Source organism: Polyodon spathula, chromosome 7 (assembly GCF_017654505.1).
Source record: "Polyodon spathula isolate WHYD16114869_AA chromosome 7, ASM1765450v1, whole genome shotgun sequence".
NCBI classification, from domain to species: domain Eukaryota; kingdom Metazoa; phylum Chordata; class Actinopteri; order Acipenseriformes; family Polyodontidae; genus Polyodon; species Polyodon spathula.
The window spans coordinates 7,990,641-8,014,120 of record NC_054540.1 but is presented as its reverse complement, the minus strand read 5'-3'; the positions used below and the strand labels follow the sequence as shown (position 1 = coordinate 8,014,120).

At 36.2% G+C, this 23,480-nt stretch overlaps 2 protein-coding genes across 7 annotated transcripts in view; one reads left to right on the top strand and one right to left on the bottom strand.

Annotated features, from left to right (window-relative positions):
* Nucleotides 1-1,377: 1,377 nt before the first annotated feature.
* Nucleotides 1,378-12,878, top strand: LOC121318096 (protein mono-ADP-ribosyltransferase PARP12-like). Its single transcript, XM_041254382.1, has 12 exons — nt 1,378-2,321; nt 3,687-3,822; nt 4,657-4,918; nt 5,864-5,959; nt 6,609-6,735; nt 8,460-8,628; nt 9,273-9,393; nt 9,842-9,938; nt 10,373-10,463; nt 10,765-10,895; nt 11,436-11,587; nt 11,876-12,878. The coding sequence occupies exons 1-12, from the start codon at nt 1,984-1,986 to the stop codon at nt 12,160-12,162; spliced, it is 2,007 nt and encodes a 668-aa protein (XP_041110316.1). The 5' UTR covers nt 1,378-1,983; the 3' UTR covers nt 12,163-12,878.
* A 1,657-nt stretch (nt 12,879-14,535) lies between these two features.
* tbxas1 (thromboxane A synthase 1 (platelet)) overlaps nt 14,536-23,480 on the bottom strand; it is a 60,482-nt gene continuing 51,537 nt past the window's right edge. For all 6 annotated transcript variants that reach the window (XM_041254386.1, XM_041254383.1, XM_041254387.1 and 3 more), the window contains 4 exons: nt 17,193-17,281; nt 16,674-16,811; nt 15,732-15,894; nt 14,536-15,029 (listed from right to left, as the gene is read on the bottom strand). In XM_041254386.1, the coding sequence (XP_041110320.1) occupies nt 14,946-15,029; nt 15,732-15,894; nt 16,674-16,811; nt 17,193-17,281 (474 nt within the window). In that variant the 3' untranslated portion in view covers nt 14,536-14,945. The remainder of the gene's footprint in view (nt 15,030-15,731; nt 15,895-16,673; nt 16,812-17,192; nt 17,282-23,480) is intronic.

Here is a 23,480-nt window from a genome sequence, read left to right as displayed (position 1 = left end):
AACAGCAAACATGATCCAGCAAAATGTATGTACAACACATTTGTATTTCTTTAAAAAAAAATCTTTATCGCTCGATTTCCTGACCAGCTTTGAACTGTGAACTATTAAGGGGCCTGTGATCATGAAGACAAATACATTTACTGATCATGAGACGTGAACCAGTTTTTAAAAACTATTGTTGTGTTAAGGTTATAAAACAGGCAGCTCAGCAACCTCGGCAGACCAGGATATGAACCTGGAAGTAGTTACTTTGGTGAAAGAAATTGAACGACAAACCAAGGTTTGCAAAAAAAAGACTAGGATATAATGCCATAGATGGGCGGAGCTAAAACAGGAGCGAGTTCCTGGAGCCCAGAAAGGATGTTCTTGTTCAGATTGCATATGGGACTAGAGTGGCAAGGAAAGGAATGTACTTTGTAGGTTTTTTGCATTACTAGTAGAGTCCAGACAAGTTTGAAGAACTTTTCTGACTCGCTATAGTAAATAAAAAAAATAATAATTATTACACCTCAATAATCGGTTTAAAAATAGGTATCAAAAAGGGGTTGTTAGTTATATGCAGAATCGTTGTTTCTTTTTTTGTGGTAATTTGTAATGCACACAACAGTTACTGCCAAACAGTGTCTTTACGGGGTTAATACTGTAGAATATATAGGTTAAAGGTTCTTGTGACCCCATGTGTTCAAATCTCACCTGTTTTGTTAAACATTTCAAAAAATAATTGTAAGTGATTAAGTGAGATATGCAGACAAGTGCTAAAAACAATCGACTTTTTGTTTCAGTATTTGTATTAGTTTATTGCTCACCACAGCTATTAATTAATTATGCCCATTAATGAGCTCAGAATTGAAAGATTGACTCCTCGGGGGAGGAGCATGAACAAACACATGACAACCAGGATTTTTTTAAAAAGCGTTTTAGACATTTCAAAACAAAGAATATAACATGTGGTCAAGTAAAATGTATGTATCACACCAACATATTTCACATGTACAGAAACGTGCAGAATATGGATGAATGTAAAGTTACAATTTTATTTTACACATTTAAAAAAAAAAAAAAAAAACAGGCGTTTCAGTGCTTTCACACCTTCCAAGTATAAACAAGAATCACACAAATATATACAATTACAAACAGAAAAAAAGGGGAAAAAATACACGTTGCATAAAAATTCTAATTCTTAATAGATACTTAAACTCATAGAGTGCATACATAATCTGTCTGGAATCAGAAAACTATAGTACAGTAAGTTCAAACAGAACTCATTGATATATATATATATATATATATATATATATATATATATATATATATATATATATATATATTCCGTTTCTTCTGCAAGCTGTCTAATGCTTTTGTGTTATATACCCCCTCCTCCACCTGATTGAGCTCCAATAATGGCGCCTGTAGTGAGACACGCATTGAATCATGGTATAGCACGACTGAACCATGGGATTGGTTGTCCCAGCCTTCTTTTTACGATCTTTGCGACAAACAAGAAGCCTCTTCAGCGGCTCTTCCGTGTTTTGGATTTCTATCATGTTTGAGAACAGGGTTTAATCTGACAGTAAGGGTGTGTTAAAACTATTTTTAAATGCATTACACGTTATTTCGCCTTAGTGTTTGTGAATTTTAATAGTGATCGACCTGGCTTAATTAGGTGTATGTATGTTATCATCACTTACTGACAAGGAAAGCAGTGGAAATACTACACGTAAACGTTAGGGTTTTCATTAGAGAAATACAATCCCATTGTATCTTTGGTTGGCATAAATGAAATGCTCCAGCCACTTTATCACAAACAGACCGCACTGTTGTCACATTGCTGAATTCTAAGAGAGGTTGCATCTTGTTGCTAAATCATGTCGTTGGGCGAAAGCCAATCAGATCATTCATAGCAGATAGTTTCAGTTTAATTTCTTCTAAAACAGAAGTGCTGCGCCTGAAAAAAAAATATTTACAGACGCCTGAACTAACAAAATGTCTAACGACAAAATTGTCAGATATGCCACAAGGCTCCTTTGTTCCCATCATGGCTCTTTGGAGTACAGACAGCTTCACAGGCAGGTTTGCAACAGTTTTGCCATTTCAGACTACGAGTTGTGCTACATCTTGAGGGAATGCTGTAGGTTTGCTGTTGTTGGTGGCACTGAAGACAGGTCGTCATATACAGCGCTCAGCCCAGACTGCAGGATAATTGCAAGAACAGCAGTGAGATTGTGCAAGGACTATCCGAAAGACAGATGTGCTGACTGCGAAGAAGGGCTTCATCTCTGCAAATATTTTGTTTATGGTAACTGCAGATTTGGCAAAGGAAGGTAAGTACAATGTGCAGGAAAAGACGATTTGTATATTATCTAACCACATTCCCGCATAGCGCAGCAGTTTAAAATAGTTTAGCCTACTGTATATTCCTTAAAACTTCCTTAAAACTTCATCAACAACAAACAGAATAACATTCCTGTTCAAAATCTCCAACCAGTGTGTTTAATGAGGTGCTACAATTTCTCATGATTTTTTTCCCCCTCTACTGTGCTTATTTTTACACTGTCGGTCATTTTCCACACTTTTTTTTTTTTTTACATTGCCAATCACAGCCCATTTGCTTTTGGCCCTTTTAAAAGTTTACCACAGTGATTGTGTAGTTTCTCCATGGTTATACGAAGCATTTACTATAGTTTGCCATGTTTTTTTTATAATATATATATATATATATATATATATATATATATATATATATATATATATATACATACACACACTATGGGCCACACATTCATCCTTTCAAAGAAATTAAAGGAGCAGTGTAACATGAAGGGGAAAACTAGCAAGAAACACGGATACAGGAATGAGTTGAATCATTTATCTACTGCACTTCACTCTAGTGTATATAGAAAATAGACAGGAAAGCATCAGCAAGAAATAGCACAAGTTGTATCTATTTCATAGGTGCTAGGGGGGATAATGGTTACATTGTAATGTACCATTAAGAAATAGTACAGATATTAACATTTCATCTCAGTCTTTCTTGACTTCAGTGTACCAGCTGGGAGAAGAGAACTGTTTCAACCCTTTTGAGACTGAAGCAGGGGTTCTGAGTTTTAAAAAAGTCACCAGGATGTGGTGACTGTGGCATAAAATAAAATACAAAGTGAATCTAAACAAAAAGAATACATTAGTTCAGATAACTGGCACATTCCATACCCATACTGTACCAAGTTGCTCATTAATGTGTTATTATCGGTGAATGTTGATGTGTCCTATTAGTTCCTCATTTGACAGCATATCCCGGTTAACTCTATCATTGCATAACTTTCATTGTGGTTTTGTTTACCGAGGATGTAAACAGTAGAGAGAGGCAAGGTGTTGTGTAGATTCTGTTTTGGGTGAATAGATTCAATTATCCAGTGATTCCATTGAGAAGGTTTCACTTTAAAAGGTGGTACTATCATATTCTACTAGTAAGAACAGGTTTGTATATCAGCTTGTTTTTGGGCACAATTCAATTTTTTTGCTTTTGGCTGTTTTGGAAAATATAAGTAGAGATAATATGGGTCCATTTTTATTTTGCTTAACAACCCATGTTCTGTTTATGTATTTTCCCAGCTAAAAGTGATTTGAATAGGACTCTTACTTGAATTACAACATGCCACAGATTTTCAGCTTTTCAACTGTTGTTCCAGGAAACCATGCCGTTATTCACACGAACTTAGTTCAGGCCACAATTATGAGGTCCTGAGAAATTATCATCTTCTCGATCTGGATCAAGATGAGCTTTTTATGCTTCTTCTACAGAACGACCCCTCTCTGTTACCTGAGGTGAGAAACAACCCATCCTTTTGAACATATAGCACCAGCATTCATATTGAACATGCTGCATAGCGTCATGCAACTACTGATTGTTACAGAAAACACCCAACTAGCATGTCAGTGACAAAAATTCTGTCATGTACTCCCAGATCATATCCTCTAAATAGCTTGTGCCAAAGTATGTTCAGACTAAGTGTCAAAATAATTAGAGTAAACACTTCTCTAGGTATGTTTTATGTAAAAACGTATTGTGATATTCAGACGTTCTTATGACACTCCTAAGACTTAAGATCCCCCCCCCCAGTTTCATCATAATTAAATTAGCTGCTGTCTGTTTGTGAAATGTTAATGTGACGTAGAGACTGACATCCTCCATATACCTACATTTATATAGTTCGTTTTAGCCAAAGAATGAAAGTCCTGTGAACTAATTTTAGGAGATATATATATATATAACATTTAAAAAATTATAGTGTGTACCATAAGTGTAAATCTGTTCATGTGATTTTTTCAGAATATGACAGAACAATGTTCTGCTGTATATTGTTGTAAATTGTATCGGTCATTTTATCACTAGGTGTTTTAGCTGTGTTGCAACCGCAGACACACAAGCCAGCAAGTAAGATGCAGAGGTAAAAATTTGGACTAGCTGTGTACACTATGCATGTGCATTTAGGTCTGCGGACCATAGTCTGAAAACTGTGTTCTTACTTGTTTTAAATCCTCCTAAATTTAGGGTTTTCTAATGTTTCTATACAGGTTGCAGCGATTTTATAACCTAAGTGAACCTGAATATAAGAAAAGGTCAAACAAATTCTGATTAATTAATGCATTGTATTGCAGGTGTGTGTGCATTACAACAAGGGAAGTGGCCCCTATGGAGCTTGTACATTCAAAGCAAGCTGCACCAAACTCCACATCTGCCAACACTTTGTGCAAGGCGACTGCATGTTCGGATACAAGTGCAAGAGATCCCACAAGATTGAGTTGGATGATCAGAAAAAGCTGGAGGAGCGGGGGATCACCAGAGAGAATATTCATAATCTGCCCGCTATATACAGGAATATTTACGACTTAAAAAACTGCAGCATCAGCTCCAGTGAGGGTTAGGCAATTTTTTTTTTTTAAGATTATAAAACAACGTTTTGAGTTTCATAAAGTAGCATTTTTATTTTCTTTCCCTTACCTGATTCAGGGTTATTTGTTATTGCCTTATTCTAGAAAAGTGATGTTGCTGTTAAATTCGGTAAGGCCCACTTGTTTATATATTTTACCGTAGAGCAGGTGAGTCTAACCAAATATTTAACGGTCACAATATCACAAGATATTTCTGTAACCAGGAAGAATGGCCAAACAGCAAGGATTCTTTATGTAAGCTCACAGCCAGGTAGAAACCCATACTGAAACAAAATATACAGTATTGCAGTATATTGAAAAATACAATGTTAGATACATAGATATATAATTAAAATATGTTGTGCTTTACAAAAAATGTTAATGACGATATTATACTTTATATGCTATGAAAGTAGCAATTATCTGTGCCATTATATTTCACTCTGTGTTTACAATGTACTGTACAGTAATGGGATTGATCCAATATGACTGACTTATGTTCACACTGAAAACATTAAAATATAACAGTTTAAACTAGAATATATTCCCAATATATTAGAAAATACTTTCTACATTAGGGAAATCCAAATATTGGAGCAACAAAACAACTGAGAATTATTGAAAAACTAAAAAAAAAAACCTAAAAGAAAAAGGAATGGCATTTGAAGCTGTTTACATTTCTCAATAGTTTTCTCAGTGGAAAAAATTAGATGTTTATCTGGTAACGAAACAAACAGACTCGTCCAGCCCGTACTTATTCAATCAAAAAGAATGGAAAAATACTGCTGGCAAAAGAACAATTGCTTGCAAAAGGCTCTTCTGCATATTGTGATTGGATATTAAACATACATAGACTACAGCAGGTGTACAATACAATATGCCTGTAGTGAGCACCATGGTTCTTTTATTTATTTACTGCAATATTCTATTCTAGGAGAAGTCACAGACACTGCACAGAGGTCATCAGTAAGTGAAAGAGAGAGCAATGAAATTTGCCTCCATTACATCAGGAAGCAATGCAGTTTTCAAGGTTTGTTCATAGTTTATAATTCACTGTGCTTGCTGTCTCAGTCCCGAATAGAAAATGGTTGTGTAGGATCTCAAGTTACAGTTCAGATACAGTATGTCGGCAAGATTCATAATAAGTTTGTTCTCAGATTTATAAAAAGCCTGGCTCTTCCCAAGGCCACAGGAAGCACCTGAAAGCCCAAAGCAAACTGGGATGAGGTAAAAACAGCCCTTATTGGTACCATTTGACACATTTGTAGAGATCAAAAGTACGCGTCCCTGTCTCTCGCTTTTAGTGACTGTAACTGCATGGGTTTGACGCTTGTTTGGCAGCTGAGAGCTGCTGTTTTTCATTGCGTTGTACTATATGAAAGGTGCTGGTTCTTCACTATTCAGCAGCTTTCTAAGACTCATTCATTTGAAGCTAGTTTTACTGAATAATGTCTGTACATACAGTACTGCTGATGCACTCACTGTGTTGAACCTAGCAGCAAGACAAAAAAAGGCAAAACCAAATATTAAATACAAGATATTGCCAGTTTTATTTGATGATTTTGCAAACACATGGGAGGACATTATTGCAGGTTTAGCAGGGCAGTTCATTAATGTCCACTGTAAAGAATGTATTTGTCCCATTTAAAGTTTTTATTGAAAGCCATTTGTTTTTACAGAAAAGTGCATTCACGTCCACTTTCATCTGCCCTACAAGTGGGAAGTGTATGATGGGTCATCTTGGGTAGAGCTCCCCCACATGGAAGAAATTGAAAAGGCTTTTTGTGACCCGGAAAATACCCACAGGTAAATTAGAATCTTCTTCAGTTTGACATTTTCTGTATTTCTAAGTTACAATTATATCGTGAGCATAGAATTCAGAGAAGAGTAGACTCTGTCCAGAAAGCTTTTAGAAATTGAAAATTACCAATAATTACAATTTTTTATGATGCAATTTCTCCAACATTTCTTTGGCCTTTTATGATTCATTTTCCAATTCAATTGAAAAATGGATTTGTCAGAGAAACCACAGAGAACAGTAGTTTCATCAGAAAAAGGAGTATTCACCAGAATCACCACTTAGTGTTGTTTATCCCTTACAGAAAGCTTAGTTAAGCAGTAATGACAGACAGGCACGGCATTTCCTGCCTGAGCCTGGCTGGGAGAGTTGAAGACCTGAGGCGTAGGCCAGGGGACTGTAACCCAGCTGGGACGTTAATGGCTGGGAAATGCTTTGCCTGGAGGTATTGCTATTATAAACCGTCTTTTATGGTTTTAACAGCAATAACATTAATATTTATAAACTTTTTTTTTTAAGTCCTGTGGTGCTCGTTCCCATGCTGCTGCAGCAGTTCTTTACCAGTATAATTCTGCCGGTGAACAGCGAAGGAAACTATTTTTTCTTCACAAACCAAACATTAAAAAATCAAAATCCAGTTTAGTTTTTAATTTATTTAAGACAAGGAAAACATTTAAAACCATCTTCTCTCTGTTTTTTCAAAAAGTTAGTTTTAATAGCCAAATATAACAAACTGATTCTATAACTAACACTATTATTAAACAAATACATTTATTCTTAAAATAAAGGAATTAAATTAGTCATTTAAATATTTGAGTTATTTATTTGGTAAAGTTCATTGTTGTGTTTAAGTTTATTGATTTCCAGTTGAATTGCAGGTTTCCTGTGAAAGTGCAGTTTTGAAACGGCAGGTATGTTTGCTCGTGGCTGAAATATCTGAGGGTAGAGCAAAGCATTGGGTTTCGGTTTTTGAATGTGCTTTTACAGGTTTGCAGTGTGTTGGAAGGTTTGCTGTTGATTTTATTAACGGCTGATGGACAGCAATAATTGCAGGAGTTAAGACATTGGAAAGATGTGAAGACCATTCTCGTTTTTTGGATAGAGATGGAGCCAGTTATTTTTTATAGAGAACTCGTTGTTGTGACCTGTTATATCCATTGTTTTGTGGGTTTGTTGTGGTTCTGACAGTTATCCTAGATGTTCTTTTTGTACACCTTACTGTACTTTATCAGTGATGCTTGTCTGGGCATTCTGAGGGCATTTCCTAGCCATTAATGCCCTCTACAGAAGACCTCATTCCTGTTCTATTTATCTGATAGGTTTATAATATAAATTACGATCTACATTTTCGTGATTAAGTTAATACATTGCATGAATTGCAGGGCATCTCATGCAAATTGACAAAATCTGGCAGGTCAGTTATGTGAAATTACATCTTTTAATAAGAGACACACTACATATAACCTTTAAATAAGTCCCCAAGTTGTTGTTATACTCAGGAATTGCTATTAAACTTTAGAATGTTGAATTCTGTTCTTTGCACAGGATAACATCTCTAGACATATGTACTGAAACTTTTGACAAATACGTTGCTTTGATTGATTTCTTAGACACTCCTTTTTTTAAAATCTTATCTCAGTGAAGCTAAGTATGTTAGAATTACTTACCTTAACAAAAGTGATATATTGCCTCTCTCTCTCGGAAACCAAATGACTTCTGATTGAATTTTCAGTGGAGGGTCTCGGCCGGTAGACTTCCTGGAAATGACACGAAACTCGGCTCCAGTCAGGCGCCTCTCCACAGCTTCCTCTGTTACCAAACCACCGCACTACATCCTGACCACAGAATGGGTCTGGTACTGCAAGGGTGAAAACGGCAAGTGGATTGAATACGGACTGCCAGTGAGTTTGGATCTATTGCCTTATAACAACAGCCACTCTGAACAGTCTATCCTGTCATTTTGTTTTTCAGAAGCAAAGCTTTATTAATTACTAAAGTTTATTAATTGCTAAGTCTGCTGTATTTTAATTCAACAGCTGACTGTCATATAAAGATGATATATTCTACAGTATCAGAAGAGTAAAGTCTCCAGCATTGTAACATTTACATCGCCTAAATTTAAATTCAGCCTAAAGGAATTGAAATATGTACCCGACAAAGCATTCTTCTGCCTCGGATTACTTGTTTTTGGTGTTTTACCATTCTACAGAACCACACTGATGTGGGAGAGCCCACTGTGAATCTGAAAGACTCAGTTGTTCGATGGGTTTGAATGGGCCAATATGCATTGGACAGTATTCTCAAAAGCTCTATTCTTTTTTCATCACCAGAAAGGAAGCTACCAAACTAGAAATGAACAGCTTCTCCATTTAATATTAAGGGGGGGGGGGGGGGGGGCTGTAAGCAGAAATACTAAAAGAAGCTATACAATATGAACTGGGAAATCACTAATTTTTTAATGTCCAATAACAACATTTTTTGAGTTCTTGATGTACATTTAAAGGTGTCCTTATTCTGTTATTTGGGGTTCTTTTCGTGTTTGTAGGATGAAAAACGCAAAGTCTCTTCTGTCACTTCTAAGGAGTTGGAGCAAGCATACCTAGCAGATAACAATGATGAAATTACCCTGACTAAAGGGCATCGCCAGTACACGCTTAGTTTCAAAGGTATTTGCTAACGGACATCTTTAATATTGAGCCGATAACGTGAATTTACTGTGCTCTGTGTCATGACGTTTACTCATCCATAATAAGTGAATGCTGTGTTAGAAAAACATCATGTAAATCAAAAAGTCCAAATGAATGAGTAAACCAGAACTCGACAGTCTAAACTAGTGGCAGACTTTACTACTCTTGGATTCGTCCACTTTCTACCAATTTTGTTACTGACACAGCAGTGTGCCTTTTAAATAACAACAGTTCTTACTACTATGTCATTAAGTAAATGTCTTCCAGATACAGAACATTTTTAGGACATCCCCAATCAGCATGGAGCTGAACTTTGAGTACCAATTGATTATTGCTAACAGCAGCTGAACACTCTTGTTGATAACAATTCTTGTGTAGATGTTTTAAACTAGTTCTGAAACATCTGTTTCATTGTTGCTTCTTTTAGACATGTATCAACGGAACCCAAAACATAATACTAAACGGAAGGTGCGGAGAAGACCCAGATTTGTTTCTGAAAAAGCAGTGGAAAACAAGAGAATGGGGTACGGAAGCTGTATTTAGTTGTATCCATTTGAAGGGTTTGAAACAAAGACTATGTTAAACGGAGCCCTGGTTTTGTCAGAGCAGTGTATTTAAGTAGTGCAGCATTGTGCAAGTCAAAGCACCACATGTTCTTTTCAGATCATTGTGATGTCATCACAAAATACACAAAGTGTTGGCTTGATAAAACTGTGACCCATGCCAGAAATTGAGATATATCTTCAATATGTTCTGAGCTTAAAAACCTTGTTTGAAATTGACATTAGGTTTAGAACACTATATCAGTCAAGAAGCACATATCTTATATGCTATCTAAAAATGATGCTGCTCAGAATCCACCCCCCTGTCACTGGCAAATTAGTTTAGCAATTTTAAACCTTGGAATTAAAAGTTTATTAATAATTTGTTTTCTTGTTTTTTTTGTTTTTTTTTAAAGCAAAAGTGACTTCGCTCTGGCATCGAGCTCCACCACAAAATCATTTCCAGTGAACTGGGACATGGATGCTGTGCCTGAGACTGGATACAAGGTCAATTTGAGATAGTTTACTTATAATATCAAATTAACAAACGTCTTATCTTTTTCTTTCCTGTATTCTTCAAGAAACACTATATCTTTGCCAGTTTTTAGCCTGTGTACACATCTCTTCCCATTTTCCTGCTGGATATTGACCAATCAAGGGATCAACACCAGTATAATAACGAGTACGTATTTTGTATTACAAAACAAAACCTGAACCAACATTAACTTGCAGTGTTCTAATTGAAAATAAGGTTACTAATTTGCTTGAACTAGAACCACATTTTTAACCATTCTTTCCTTTTTTTCAGTTGATTCAACTTTCCTTCTCCTCCGAGGAATTCAAGGAAGTTGAAGATCTCTTTCTGAAGAAAATGACCACAGCGACCATCCATAAAATTGAAAGAATTCAAAACCCATCTCTCTGGGAAGTGTATCAATGGTTTGTAATTTTGGAAAGCATATCTGTAACTAGTGAACACACCTACTGCACCTAGTTGTGTACACATTGAAGACTAGGAGTTTGTGGTAAAAGATTGGTGAGACAGACGGACCCAATCAGCAAATAAGGGTTCCCTTTTTTTTTTTCACTGAGGACCCTAAAAAGTATTCATGTCTCACAATTATAATGAAACTCTAAAGATTCTGTAATTTATAAATATGTACAATTCATACTAAACATTTATAAGTGGTTGAGACTCTTTGCAGGTTTGTGTATAATCCATACCACCTCTGTCTTTTTAAATAAGAAAATCTTACAGATGTATAATGAATTAGTATAAATGAGTGGAGATTTTTTTTTTTTAAACTTTCTTGACTTTTGCTGTGCCATCACACTAAATAGTAACTTTTATTGATTGATAAATTGCATAAAGTATTTTTAATTAGTTCTGCATAAGAGTGGATTGTGTCAGAACTGCGTACAAGTTGTTTGCTTGCCTGCCCCATACGTTTTCTGAACCACAGCTGTTTCATATTACAGGCAAAAGGAACAGATGAAGAGGAAAAATGGAGGGAAGGATGTTGATGAGAAGTTGTTATTCCATGGTACACAGAAATCTCTTGTAGATGCCATCTGCAGCCAAAACTTTGACTGGAGAATCTGTGGAGTCCATGGGACTGCCTATGGGAAAGGTGAGGATTAGATAATAAATAAATAAATAAATAAACAACAGGGTAACTTGTAGGCTGAGTTACATTCTGGTCCATTTGGGAACAAAAAAACCTTGTCCTAACATACAGAAGTGAATTTGACATTAATGTAGCAAAGGTGACTTTCTCCAAAATAAATAAATCGTGCACTGGATATTTTTATTCAAACAAGGTTGAAGCACTTAATATAGGGAATGACACATATAAACTAGTACCTGTGTCATGCAAATCAAATATAACCTATACCCCTTTTTGTGTTTAATGTTACAGGGAGTTACTTTGCAAGGGATGCCTCGTATTCCCACAGTTATACCGTATCCACATCGGGTCACCGGATCATGTTCGTGGCTCGAGTGCTGGTTGGAGAGGCGACTGCAGGAAAAAACGGCTATTTACGCCCCCCTTCTAAAGATGGCAAAAACACAACCTTTTACGACAGCTGCGTGGACAATAAATACAACCCTTCAATTTTTATCATTTTTGAGAAACACCAGATTTATCCAGAATATGTGATAGAGTACAGTAAGTGTGGCAGAACACTGGGGATGAATGTGTAACGAAGACATTTTACTTCTATAATTATTATTTTTTAGTAAAGGGTTATAACCACTCAAACATTCTTGCCTCTCATTTCAACAGCAACATCCCCACACCATTTTCCTTTATTTTCACTTTCTCAGAATTCTTTTTTTTTGTTCCAGGTAGCTCTTCATTTTTGACCTTTTAAAACTGGGGAACAGATTGTGAAGTCTACTATTTGCAAATGTATGTCATCTACCCTTCCTGATTTAAAATCCCCATTATTCTGAGAGGAATAACTCAAATGAAATACATCCACTATAATCAGATAATATACGTCTGTGGCCTAAATCAACTACAACAACTTTTTTTTTTTTCACAAATATTTATATGTAAGCAAAATAATGATCAGATTTTCACATTTTTTAAGGAAAGAAAAAACTAATGCTGTGTTTATTATAACGAAGTACTGGCTGGAAAAACTAGCTCCTTGTGACTATTTTGGGAAAGTGGTCTGCCTGTAGCAATACAACACATAAGAGACTAATTCAAGCTGTGTTTCACCTGCTGAAGGCACCAACAGTAACAACTGTCAACTTGACTTAGGTGTGTATTATTATTATTATTATTATTATTATTATTATTATTATTATTATTATTATTCAACATAACAGTATTGCTTTTATCTGTAGTGTAGTACATGTAATAAAATAACTGCAAACACAGAACTTTGTATTATTCTAGTCTGCGTTTTTATCTAATCTAGGCATCTTCCACATGTTTGTTGTTAACTTGTGAATTGAATCCTGTCATACACGTTACACAAAAGGAAACAGGTTATGTTGTGTTACAGGAAGGAAAAACAACATGGTTCTCTTTAAACACTGCATACCCTGCTGTGTGTAATTTTGTATTCAGCATACCTGTAGAGAACTACCGAATATATTTAACTTTGATGTACTTTTAATGTAGGCTGTATTTAAAGTGAGAAGTTCAGAAAAACAAGAGCATTGCATATTATACTGGATGCATAGTTAGGCAGATCTTTGTGTACAAATACAAAGGTGAAAAATTGAACTTGGAAAACTATTTGGCTCCTTAACAAGGCTATAGAACCCCCCCATCTCTGCACATTGTCAGTCTCCCATTTGCATGAGCTTAGCTATTTAAGGCAAACCTAAGTGATACAAATAATAAAATCATTTTCTTTACATATGTACAGTAACATAACTTCTGAAAACCAGACTGGGAGGTAGAAATAAAGTGTCAAACAGATCTTTTAAAATGTTTTATATATAACATTGATAGGCAGAATATTTTTTTTTTAATGTAAGGTTTGAAAACATGACTTATTTTATCTCTTTTTATGGATTGGGGAAATAATGTAACGGGTAATGTTCCCAGAAAAAGACACAATACAGTAAACCTCAACCTAACTCACCTTGTAGCAGTTCCACTAGAGGGAGCCATGGGAATATAATTTTTTTTTTTTTTTTTTTTTTTTTTTTTTGTGTGACAAAAAAAAAATATAATAATGATACACAGCAGGCACTAAATTGCTCAACTGAAATAATGTAATGATAGAGATCCAGTCTACAACTGCATGCCTGCTAAAATTACTTTATTACACAACAGGCGAGTTTTGTTCCATAATTCACTTCTGTTATTAATTAGGGTGCTGTTTATGAAGAGTATTGTATGCTTTTTAAAATATGTATTGAAGTACAATTTTTGTAATAAAAATGCCTTTAACAAATAAACGTTTTTTCTATCCTAATGTGATGTGTAATTTTTAATTAGTGTACTATTTATAGTGCAAAATTATTTACTGTAATTCACATAAAGGTAAATACATAGAGGCAACTAAGTGAATAGCACCTTGTTAGTGTGATTATTATTATTAATAATGTTAATCCACAAACGCCATACAATTATTCCTCAACAAATCAGTTACAGATGTAACACACACAGATCATTCTTGCTGTATCTACTGGTATCAGTGTAACTATTTCAAGTATTGTTCAATGTATTATTAACCAGGTTTAAAAAAAAATCTGTGTTATAGGATTTTCACTTATAGTGGACGATGCTGGATTATAACGAACCTGAAGCAATGTAAAAGTGCAAGTACCTAGTAAACTACACATTTTTAAGTCCTTGCTCCAATAGCGAAGCTTTAAAATTCCCATTACAATATTTACAGGCACTTGATAACATCTGTTTTAGTTGCTGGCTACATTAAGATATCCAGGATGTCTGGCTTGTTTACCACAGGAGAACTTTTTTTAAACAAAAAATGTGCATCTTGCCCACAGACTCGTCAATCTGAAGCCTGGTAATCTGAGTTAACCATTAATAAGAACCATTTTGAGAGCAGCAGTAGAAACTGAGCAATTTCAGAATTCTATAAGTATTTCAAACATTTGCAGCTTTAGATTTTATTCCAGCAACTACATTTATCAAGTAGAAGTATGAAAAACATAAAAACTAAACAAGGCACTTTAGTATCATACAAATTGCAATAAAAAAAAAATCACTCCAAACTAATCACATCTCTGAACGGTCTGGTTCCAAATGCTTCTGATAAGCAAGAGTTTACTGTACCCTAGACTCACATACTCTCTCCTTATACTGATGCACACCAGTCATTTATTGCAATGCACATAACATAAAACCACTAAAGTGTACCTGTTGTAACATTCTTAATAGAAGGCCACTATATAAAGTAGGTCCCTTTAAATAACAGGGTCTCACGCAGGAAGATTAAATCATTAATACAGAAACAGATTTGAGATGGCTTCATTTCATGGGGGCCTTCAGCTCAGCTGTCAGTGCGCTGTGCTATTTTGATGAAGATGCCATTTTTCGGCCCAAGGGTTGAATTGGATTTCAGCTCAAGAGGAATCTAAAAATGAGAATAAAATGACATGATTAAAATGGAAGTTTCCAAAAGTGCAATGCAGGAATAGTAACATTGACTGGGTACATTAGTAGTGGATAATTCCAGTCCGAGTCTTTTTCCACCGCTACCCTACATTTTTAAATTGGATTTATTTACAGCTTATTATTTATTGATCGTTATGAAACCTGGAGGATTCCAGGCCTCGAGGACCTGGTTTGTGCACCCCTGGGGTGCATATCTACTTGTATTGCAATCATTCGTGTACATATCGTAATTAACATCTTGTCGTTGTAAGAAAGTGTGTAACAACAATAGCAGGGCTCCTCTGAATGGTCTTTGAATGCAATTTGTTGTAATTGCTCATTTTAGTAATTCAGTTAAGTGCATAATGAGCATTTTATTCTATGCTTTATATTGAGATTCCTGTTATGTTTTCAAGTCTGACAAACAGCCACAACCTGTAGAAAAAACTCAGTAACTATCCTGTAATAGTGTGCATGTTATACTCACAGCATTATGGTAATTAATCAAATATGCATTAGTAAAATTACTAACAAAACATGTTAGGGCTTGAAAAAGAAATATAAAAAACAGGCCCATTGTGGTTTAATCTATACTAAACAGACTTCACACTCCGAAAGGAAGAAAACATGTAACATCATAAACACCCCCCCCAAAAAAAAAAGCACGACGGGAAAGACAAACCTTAGTCTCTGGGCTCATTTGAAAGGTGAATTTTTGGACAGCCCGAATCATGGCTATCTTTGCCTCCAGTAAAGCCAGCCTCATTGCAATGCAGCTTCGGGGCCCAGCTCCGAATGGAAGGTATGTGAAAGGATGCCTTTGGGATTTGGCTTCTGCTGTGAACCTGGAAATCAATAAATGTTCCTATTGCAGAGTCTTCATATACCGTATATGTACAGTATGTACTGCACTTAATAGTCTTTAAGCTAATGATTTCTTTTGACTGTAAGTCAGAATTGGATGTAATTATCAATCAAGTCACAGTATTATACTGTACTCACAGTTCATAGTAAAACAAGAATACATATTTGGAAAAGTAATACAAGACAAAGAAGAATGTATCCATTAAGTAACTGTGCTTCACATTGTTAATCCACTGCAATATGTACTGTACTTTGTATCAATTAATCAAAAGCACTAAACGCTGGATTCATTTGCTTTGAGTTTAAAACAAGACTGAGCTGCCCCTTGATTATTTTATTGTTTCTATGCTGCATCTTACAGGACTCGTTTATTTCTCTTTTTTTACTTTGTTGATTGTCCCTTCACCTTTGAAATGAGGCATTCTTTAAAGCAGTCTGAGGTTTACTATGCCATGAACGTCTTTTGTTTTTCTGGCCACATGTATTTTTGACTGAGAAGGGAATGCATTCTTTTGCAATGACGGAAGCCTTTGACAAGTATCTGTTCACTTTATAAGAAATGTCACTAGATTTCCAGACTGTGGAGATACAAATATTATATATTTACAGGATTGCCATTTTGAACCAGAATTGCAGAGGGGTAAAAATATTCCTTTGTATTTGACTAGTTCCCTTTTGTGCGAAGGGTAGTTATGGATGCACCTAGGAGGGTTACAAATACACAGCTACAGTTTTGGTTTTTAATCCTGTTCTTGCCTACCTCTCCGGGATGAATTTCTCTGGCTCTGGCCAGTATTCAGGATCATAGTGGATATAACCAGCAGGTATCTCAATTGTAGCACCAGCTGGAATGAAGTGACCATTTACGTTCCAGTCCTTGGCAGCATCACGAGCGAACCTGTGGCATGATCAAAACAAATTATACTCAAAATAGATGCCATAAACTAACTACAAATAAACTGTAAATCGGCTCCCAACTGTGGCACAGAACACATGAAAGATAATGTTTTTATACATTGTTGTATTATTTTAGGTCTATGTTGCTAGCATTTTTTGCTTCAGTTCTATCATTTTTACAAAGTATTGCAGGGCGATTTTCCCTTCTCTGCAATGTTCCTATTTCTGTATCGGAAAATCAGAAAAAAAATCTTATCCTCGTGGTACAATATTTTGTGAAGAACTTTTCCTGATTAGAAGAAAATAATACAAATAATCTGCTCAGGAGAGGAAGCCAATTTGAAATTTAAAATATAAGTAAATGAGCACCAGGTTATATTACCTAAATCCAGGTGGGTACAGCCGTAAGGTCTCAGAGATAACCATGTCTAAATACTGCAGCTCCTGCACATTGCTGTAATCTGGTGCATCCTAAAGAAACACAGCACAGGAAACTGGAAAATGCAAAAAATTCTTAATAATGTTTGTCAACACTTTGCTACATTTGTATTGATCCACAGTATACTGTACCTCAGTAAACTTTGATAAGGTCATTAGCGTAAGTCCTTGATGCACTATTAACATGTCTCCATTTCACAACAAACTGGTAACACCAGCCACTGCACATAGAAACATAAGTATAAAGCATGCATGCAGTCTCATAATGCACAAAGCACAAGGATCTTTTCACTAGACAGTAGAACAGGAATATTATATATCACAGCATTACAGAAATACACGCAGGTTCCTGCATGAATCCCTAATTAACTCCTATGCAATATTTACTAGATTGGAATTATTGGAGGTTTTTAGCAGCATGCTTACAGCCTCTTATTCTGTTGATGGAAATATAATAGAGTTGCTGACAGCTTCCTCTGCACTGCGACAATATACAGGGCCACTTTATTTTTCCACCAGTCGTCTTTTTTTTTTTTTTTTTTGCAGAGAAACAGCACTTAGGATTTAAAAAAAAAAACTGCAACAGCTTACCTTATTGGCCACTAAAGCAAACAAATAACTTGACTTAGTGTGACCAACAAGACAGACAGCAAAATAAATGATCAAAAGCCTTTATATAATCAAGGTGAGTTTTCCAAAGAAATCAGCCAACTGTAAATTGTTCTTTAATGAGTCTGAAGTTGTGACACATTGTGAAATTATACTAGCATCACAAAAAATACCAAAAACAATACTACATTGTAATATCTGCCTCATTATGCAGTTATGAATTATACCAATTAAAACAGGATTTGGTTGAGTGGTTAGAGCAAAGTACCAAGAGCTTGGAGAATGTGGGTTTAAATGCTAGCTCAGACAGTTATGTGTGGTGTGTAGGTTTGTGTGCACGTGCGTGTGTTTTTTGTGTGTGACATTTCTTGTGCTTCAATAACCTGTTAGGTAAAAGCAGGGACTTACTGGAAATACAAAGTAATAGGTACAAAGATTTTAACATGCTGCTAAAGTGTTGTTATAAAAGGACTTTAACCGTTTTAGGTATTTTGATGATTAATCCCAGAGCTATTATTAACTGGTGCCTGTTTCCCACTGGGTACCGAAATAACACACTTCGTGATTTAGGAGCACAACTTGTTGCAAGAAAACAACTCTTGTACTGTAGGTGGGGAAGCTGTTTGCCATTAGTGCAGAGTGGGGTTCAACCTTCAAGTGACACAATCAGGGGCTGGATCTGTTGACAGTGTTGTTTAAACAACTTGACTGTGCAACTGTTCATGCAACTAGTATTTCAAATATTCAATATATATTTGAATATATCTCTAAGGTACAGATCCAGTTATAGATGGATACTTAACCCTAGTGAGGTGTACACTGATAAATAGTCTGTATATATGTATTGTGGCAAAGCCCTCTGCTTGTTTGCACCCTTTAAAAATACTGACCGAACACCGAAACTTTGATGTTAGCGCCATTGTGCATGTTTAGCCTAACTCCTGAACGGAAAGCTAACTAAACTTTCTTTCAAATCCCTCACTATAAACTGGATGGCTAAGCCATTTACCAGTCACAAAAACTCCTCTTACACACCTCACCCATGACACACAGTACCTTCTTTCTTTTTACCACACGTCTCCCAAGCATATGCACACTGAACAAAAATATAAACGCAGCATGTAAAGTGTTGGTCGCATGTTTCATGAGCTGAAATAAAAGGTCCCAGAAATTTTCCATACACACAAAAAGCTTACTTCTCTCAAATTTTCATTACACAGGTGCGCCTTGTGCTGGAGACAATAAAAGGCCCCTCTAAAATGTGCCGTTTTGTCACACAACACAATGCCACAGATGTCTCAAGTTTTGAGGGAGCGTGCAATTGGCATGCTGACTGCAGGAATGTCCACCAGAGCTGTTGCCAGAAAATTTAATGTTCATTTCTCTACCATAAGCCGCCTCCAACGTCGTTTTAGAGAATTTGGCAATACGCCCAACCGGCCTCACAACCGCAGACCACGTGTAACCGCGCCAGCCCAGGACCTCCACATCCGGCTTCTTCACCTGCGGGATTGTCTGAGATCAGCCACTCGGACAGCTGATAAAACTGTGGGTTTGCACAACTGAAGAATTTCTGCACAAACTGTCAGAAACCGTCTCACGGAAGCTCATCTGCATGCTCGTCTTCCTCACCAGGGTCTTGACCTGACTGCAGTTTGGCGTCATAACCGTCTTCAATGGGCAAATGCTCACCTTCGATGGCCATTGGCACGCTGGAGAAGTGTGCTCTTCACGGATGAATCCCGGTTTCAGCTGTACTGGGCAGATGGCAGACAACATGTATGACGTCGTGTGGGCGAGCGGTTTGCTGATGTCAACGTTGTGCCCCATGATGGCGGTGAGGTTATGGTATGGGCAGGCATAAGCTACGGACAACGAACACAATTGCATTTTATCTATGACAATTTGAATGCACAGAGATACCGTGACGATCCAGAGCCACTGAAGAGGAGTGGGACAACATTACACAGGCCACAATCAAAAGCCTGATCAACTCTATGCGAAGGAGATGTGTCGCGCTGCATGAGGCAAATGGCAGTCACACCAGATACTGACTGGTTTTCTGATCCACGCCCCTACTTTTTTTTTAAAGGTATCTGTGACCAACAGATGCATATCTGTATTCCCAGTCATGTGAAATCCATAGATTAGGGCCTAATGAATTTATTTCAATTGACTGATTTCCTTATATGAACTGTAACTCAGTAAAACCTTTGAAATTGTTGCATGTTGCATTTATATTTTTGTTCAGTGTAGCTTCCTCAGCCTGGCACACCGGCATGAATGCAGGGATTCCTAACCTTTTATGCAGGGGACTCGTTAATTCAATTGGAGCCAGGTGTTCATCTCTAGCTCCTCCCCCTACTCTGCCACAGTATGTATGTATATATGAATGAAGGTATTTGCAGATTAACTAAACAAAGTATTTCCTGGATAACCGTCAATAATTTGTGAAACAAAATGTTTATCAACTACTATTATTCTTAAAAGTAATCAGGATTTTCTCATTAACACACTTACCCATGAATGCTGCAATTATATTTTTATTTAAAATATAACCTAGGTGTAGTGCCTTTTATGGAATTTTCTGTCATAGCAGAATCATCTTTACACTATCTCAACTGGATATCTACTGTTGAAATCTTATCTGTGTCTAAAATGGCACCCACAGTGATAATACAGTAACTTCAAATATAGTTCTCTGGTATTTTAGTATACAACTGTATGGGTTAAGAAGTGACCAATGTCAAAATAATGTGAAATAATTTGGTTAGAAATGACAGCTATTGTAATATATTAGTTCATGAGCCAGTTCTCCTCTCAATATTTCTGACACCAAATTGTTAGTGTACTTAGTGCCTTGCAGTATTCTATATTGCATATATCCCTTTATTCTATGCTAAGCATTTTACAGAACGACACAAGCCAGCAGAATTTGCTCAAGAAGCATGATTTTGCTGCACAGTGGGAGCTGCATTTAGATCTAAATTTAAAGATGCAATGCTCCTTGCAATTAAAAATAAACATTTTAAGTATTTCAGAAACTGGGTGCCTAATTAATCCATGGTGAACATGTCAGACATCAAACTTCATTCCAGTGTCATGATTATCAAGCACGGACTATATATATAATATATATATATATATATATATATATATATATATATATATATATATATATCTAAACTCATAAATAAAAATAACACATTAACGAGATGCGGCAGATCCAACAATAAACTCTCACTAAGATCCGGGGCTTGTTGTAAATCTGACTACAATATTTCTAGTCTGATAACCATGAAAGACATCATGTGGAGTCTGATAACTCCCCAGCATGAAGCAGGGCACGCTGAAGCAAGTATCGAGACTGGCATATTTAAATGATCTTAACAATAAAATTAAATTTAAAAAAGAGTTTTAAGATCTGTCGCAGTTCAGATCCTTTGAATAGCCCCCACTTATATTTTTTGGGTCACAGTAACCCACATCCTTAAAGACCTAAGCAGAGTCTAATGGAATAAAAACAGTGGGCATTTTAGCTTAGCGAATACAGCTGAGATAACAGCATCACAGTACAGCTTGTGTAATCAGAAATAAAGCATCTATTGATCAAGATAAAAAATGTGTTTGACTTTGTTTTATTATTCCAGGTACTCCAGGTTTGGAGAACAGTGCAATTTCCCCTTTAGACACAAGTAAGGTCAACATACTTAGAATCAGCAGCTTGGGAAATGTTTCTTAAATGTAAAACTAATCATTCTCCACATTCTCCACATTTTAGCAAGAAACTCAGGCACTATACGGCATTCAGGTATAGGTTATTTCCTGGAGCCAGATGGCTTCCATGAGAAGCAATTACCCTAATCCTCTCCCTCCATCTCCAAGATTCAGGCGCCCTAATCATGCAATGCTCAGAGATGGAGGCTTGTGTGTCATTTTGCTTCTCTAGCACAGCTTTCCATCTGCTTATAGGTTAATCTGTAGGGGGAAACCTCTTTATGGTGACACATATAAAAACGCTGCCTGTTTCTTTTTGAGAGATAAATAAGAGGAAACGCATTGGGGGTTTCAAAGGCATTCATAATGAGGCGACTGGGTTTCTAGTTCCCCACTGTTCACTGTCTCCAGAGAGCCTGAACGGGAAGCGTTATGGCAGCCTTGTAATCTGCCCTACGAACCTCTTAGTTAGCAGTTATTGTAGCACTGAGAGAAAGCTGCAGTGGTCTCCTCTGGCAGCTCCATACCTTGTCTATATATTTTCAAGCATCGTCAACTGCTTTTATTAACATCAGTTGTAACGATGAATTAGAAAAACACCCCTTTAGAATGAACAAGTTGAGATTGGTACTGTGGTAGGTAGCTCAATGGCTTATATATATATATATATATATATATATATATATATATATATATATATATATATATATATATATGATATATAATAGGGATATATATATATATGGAAAGCCTGGATGTTTAATTGAGTTAACTGCAGGAATATACAGGGCAGAACATTCCATAGGCTACAGGTATAGAGATCAGGTGATCCGTATATGCTTAAAATATGCTAGCTATGCAGTGTTCGTGAGTTTTGTATTTCGTATTTTAAAACAACAAATATTGGTATATTTAGAAATACTAAAAGTCTTACTTAATTTCTTCAATGTTAAAGGGAGTTTGGTTCACATTCTTATATCCCAGGATGATGAAGCATGGAATTCTCTTAATGGGACTTGCTGATTGTGCACGTATTAGACATTAATCTTGTGTAGGTGTGAATAGGTTGACTGTCACAAGGAATTTCATTGAAGAGAGAGAAAAAAAAAGCCAGCAAAAGAGAAATAAGAAAAGAGAAAGCACAGGAGAGATGTGTAGTTTTGGTGAAATATTATTATGTTCTTTGGAAATATATTTTACACTTTAGTTTGGAATATACAGATATTTTTGCTTCTACTTAGTGGTACCTAATGCCTGAAGGTATCCAGACGCAGCAGTTAGCTACAGCTTGGTATTTACAATATTTGCATATTTGCAGAGATTCTCAGCACAATAAAAGGGGTAGCACAACAATATTAATAAAGCTAATTAGAGGTAGGGAAATTCATTTTAAAGCACTTTAAGGATGAATGTATCCTACAGGGGCAATATAAAAGCACATTTATTTATATTTTTAAAAGCCTTGAATGGCTAACAATGCTTCTTTGGAACTGTAAGCCTGTGACATGCTTGTTACCTCAATAGACACTGAACACCAGTCAATTCCACATAGCATATGGGCTGATCCTGATTAAAAGAGGACACACGCTTTAAGCCTACATGGATATATGGGAGCACCAAGGATGCTCCTGTGGGTTGAGCAATCAGCTGAGTGCATCCTCACATGCTTATAAACCTGCCGACTACAAGAGTCAGTGAAAAATACTGTTATAGATGAAAAGAGGCTTTTGTAATCGAGCAATAAAGACTGACAATTCAAACCTACTGACCTGCATTTTGGATCTGGCATAAAACCATGACATACAGCCCCAGGGCCCACTCAGTACCACAACACTGGCTACCATAGTTTGCCTGCATGAAGGCAGTATATTTATTTGTCTTTGTTTTTTACTGTACCAGGAAGTCA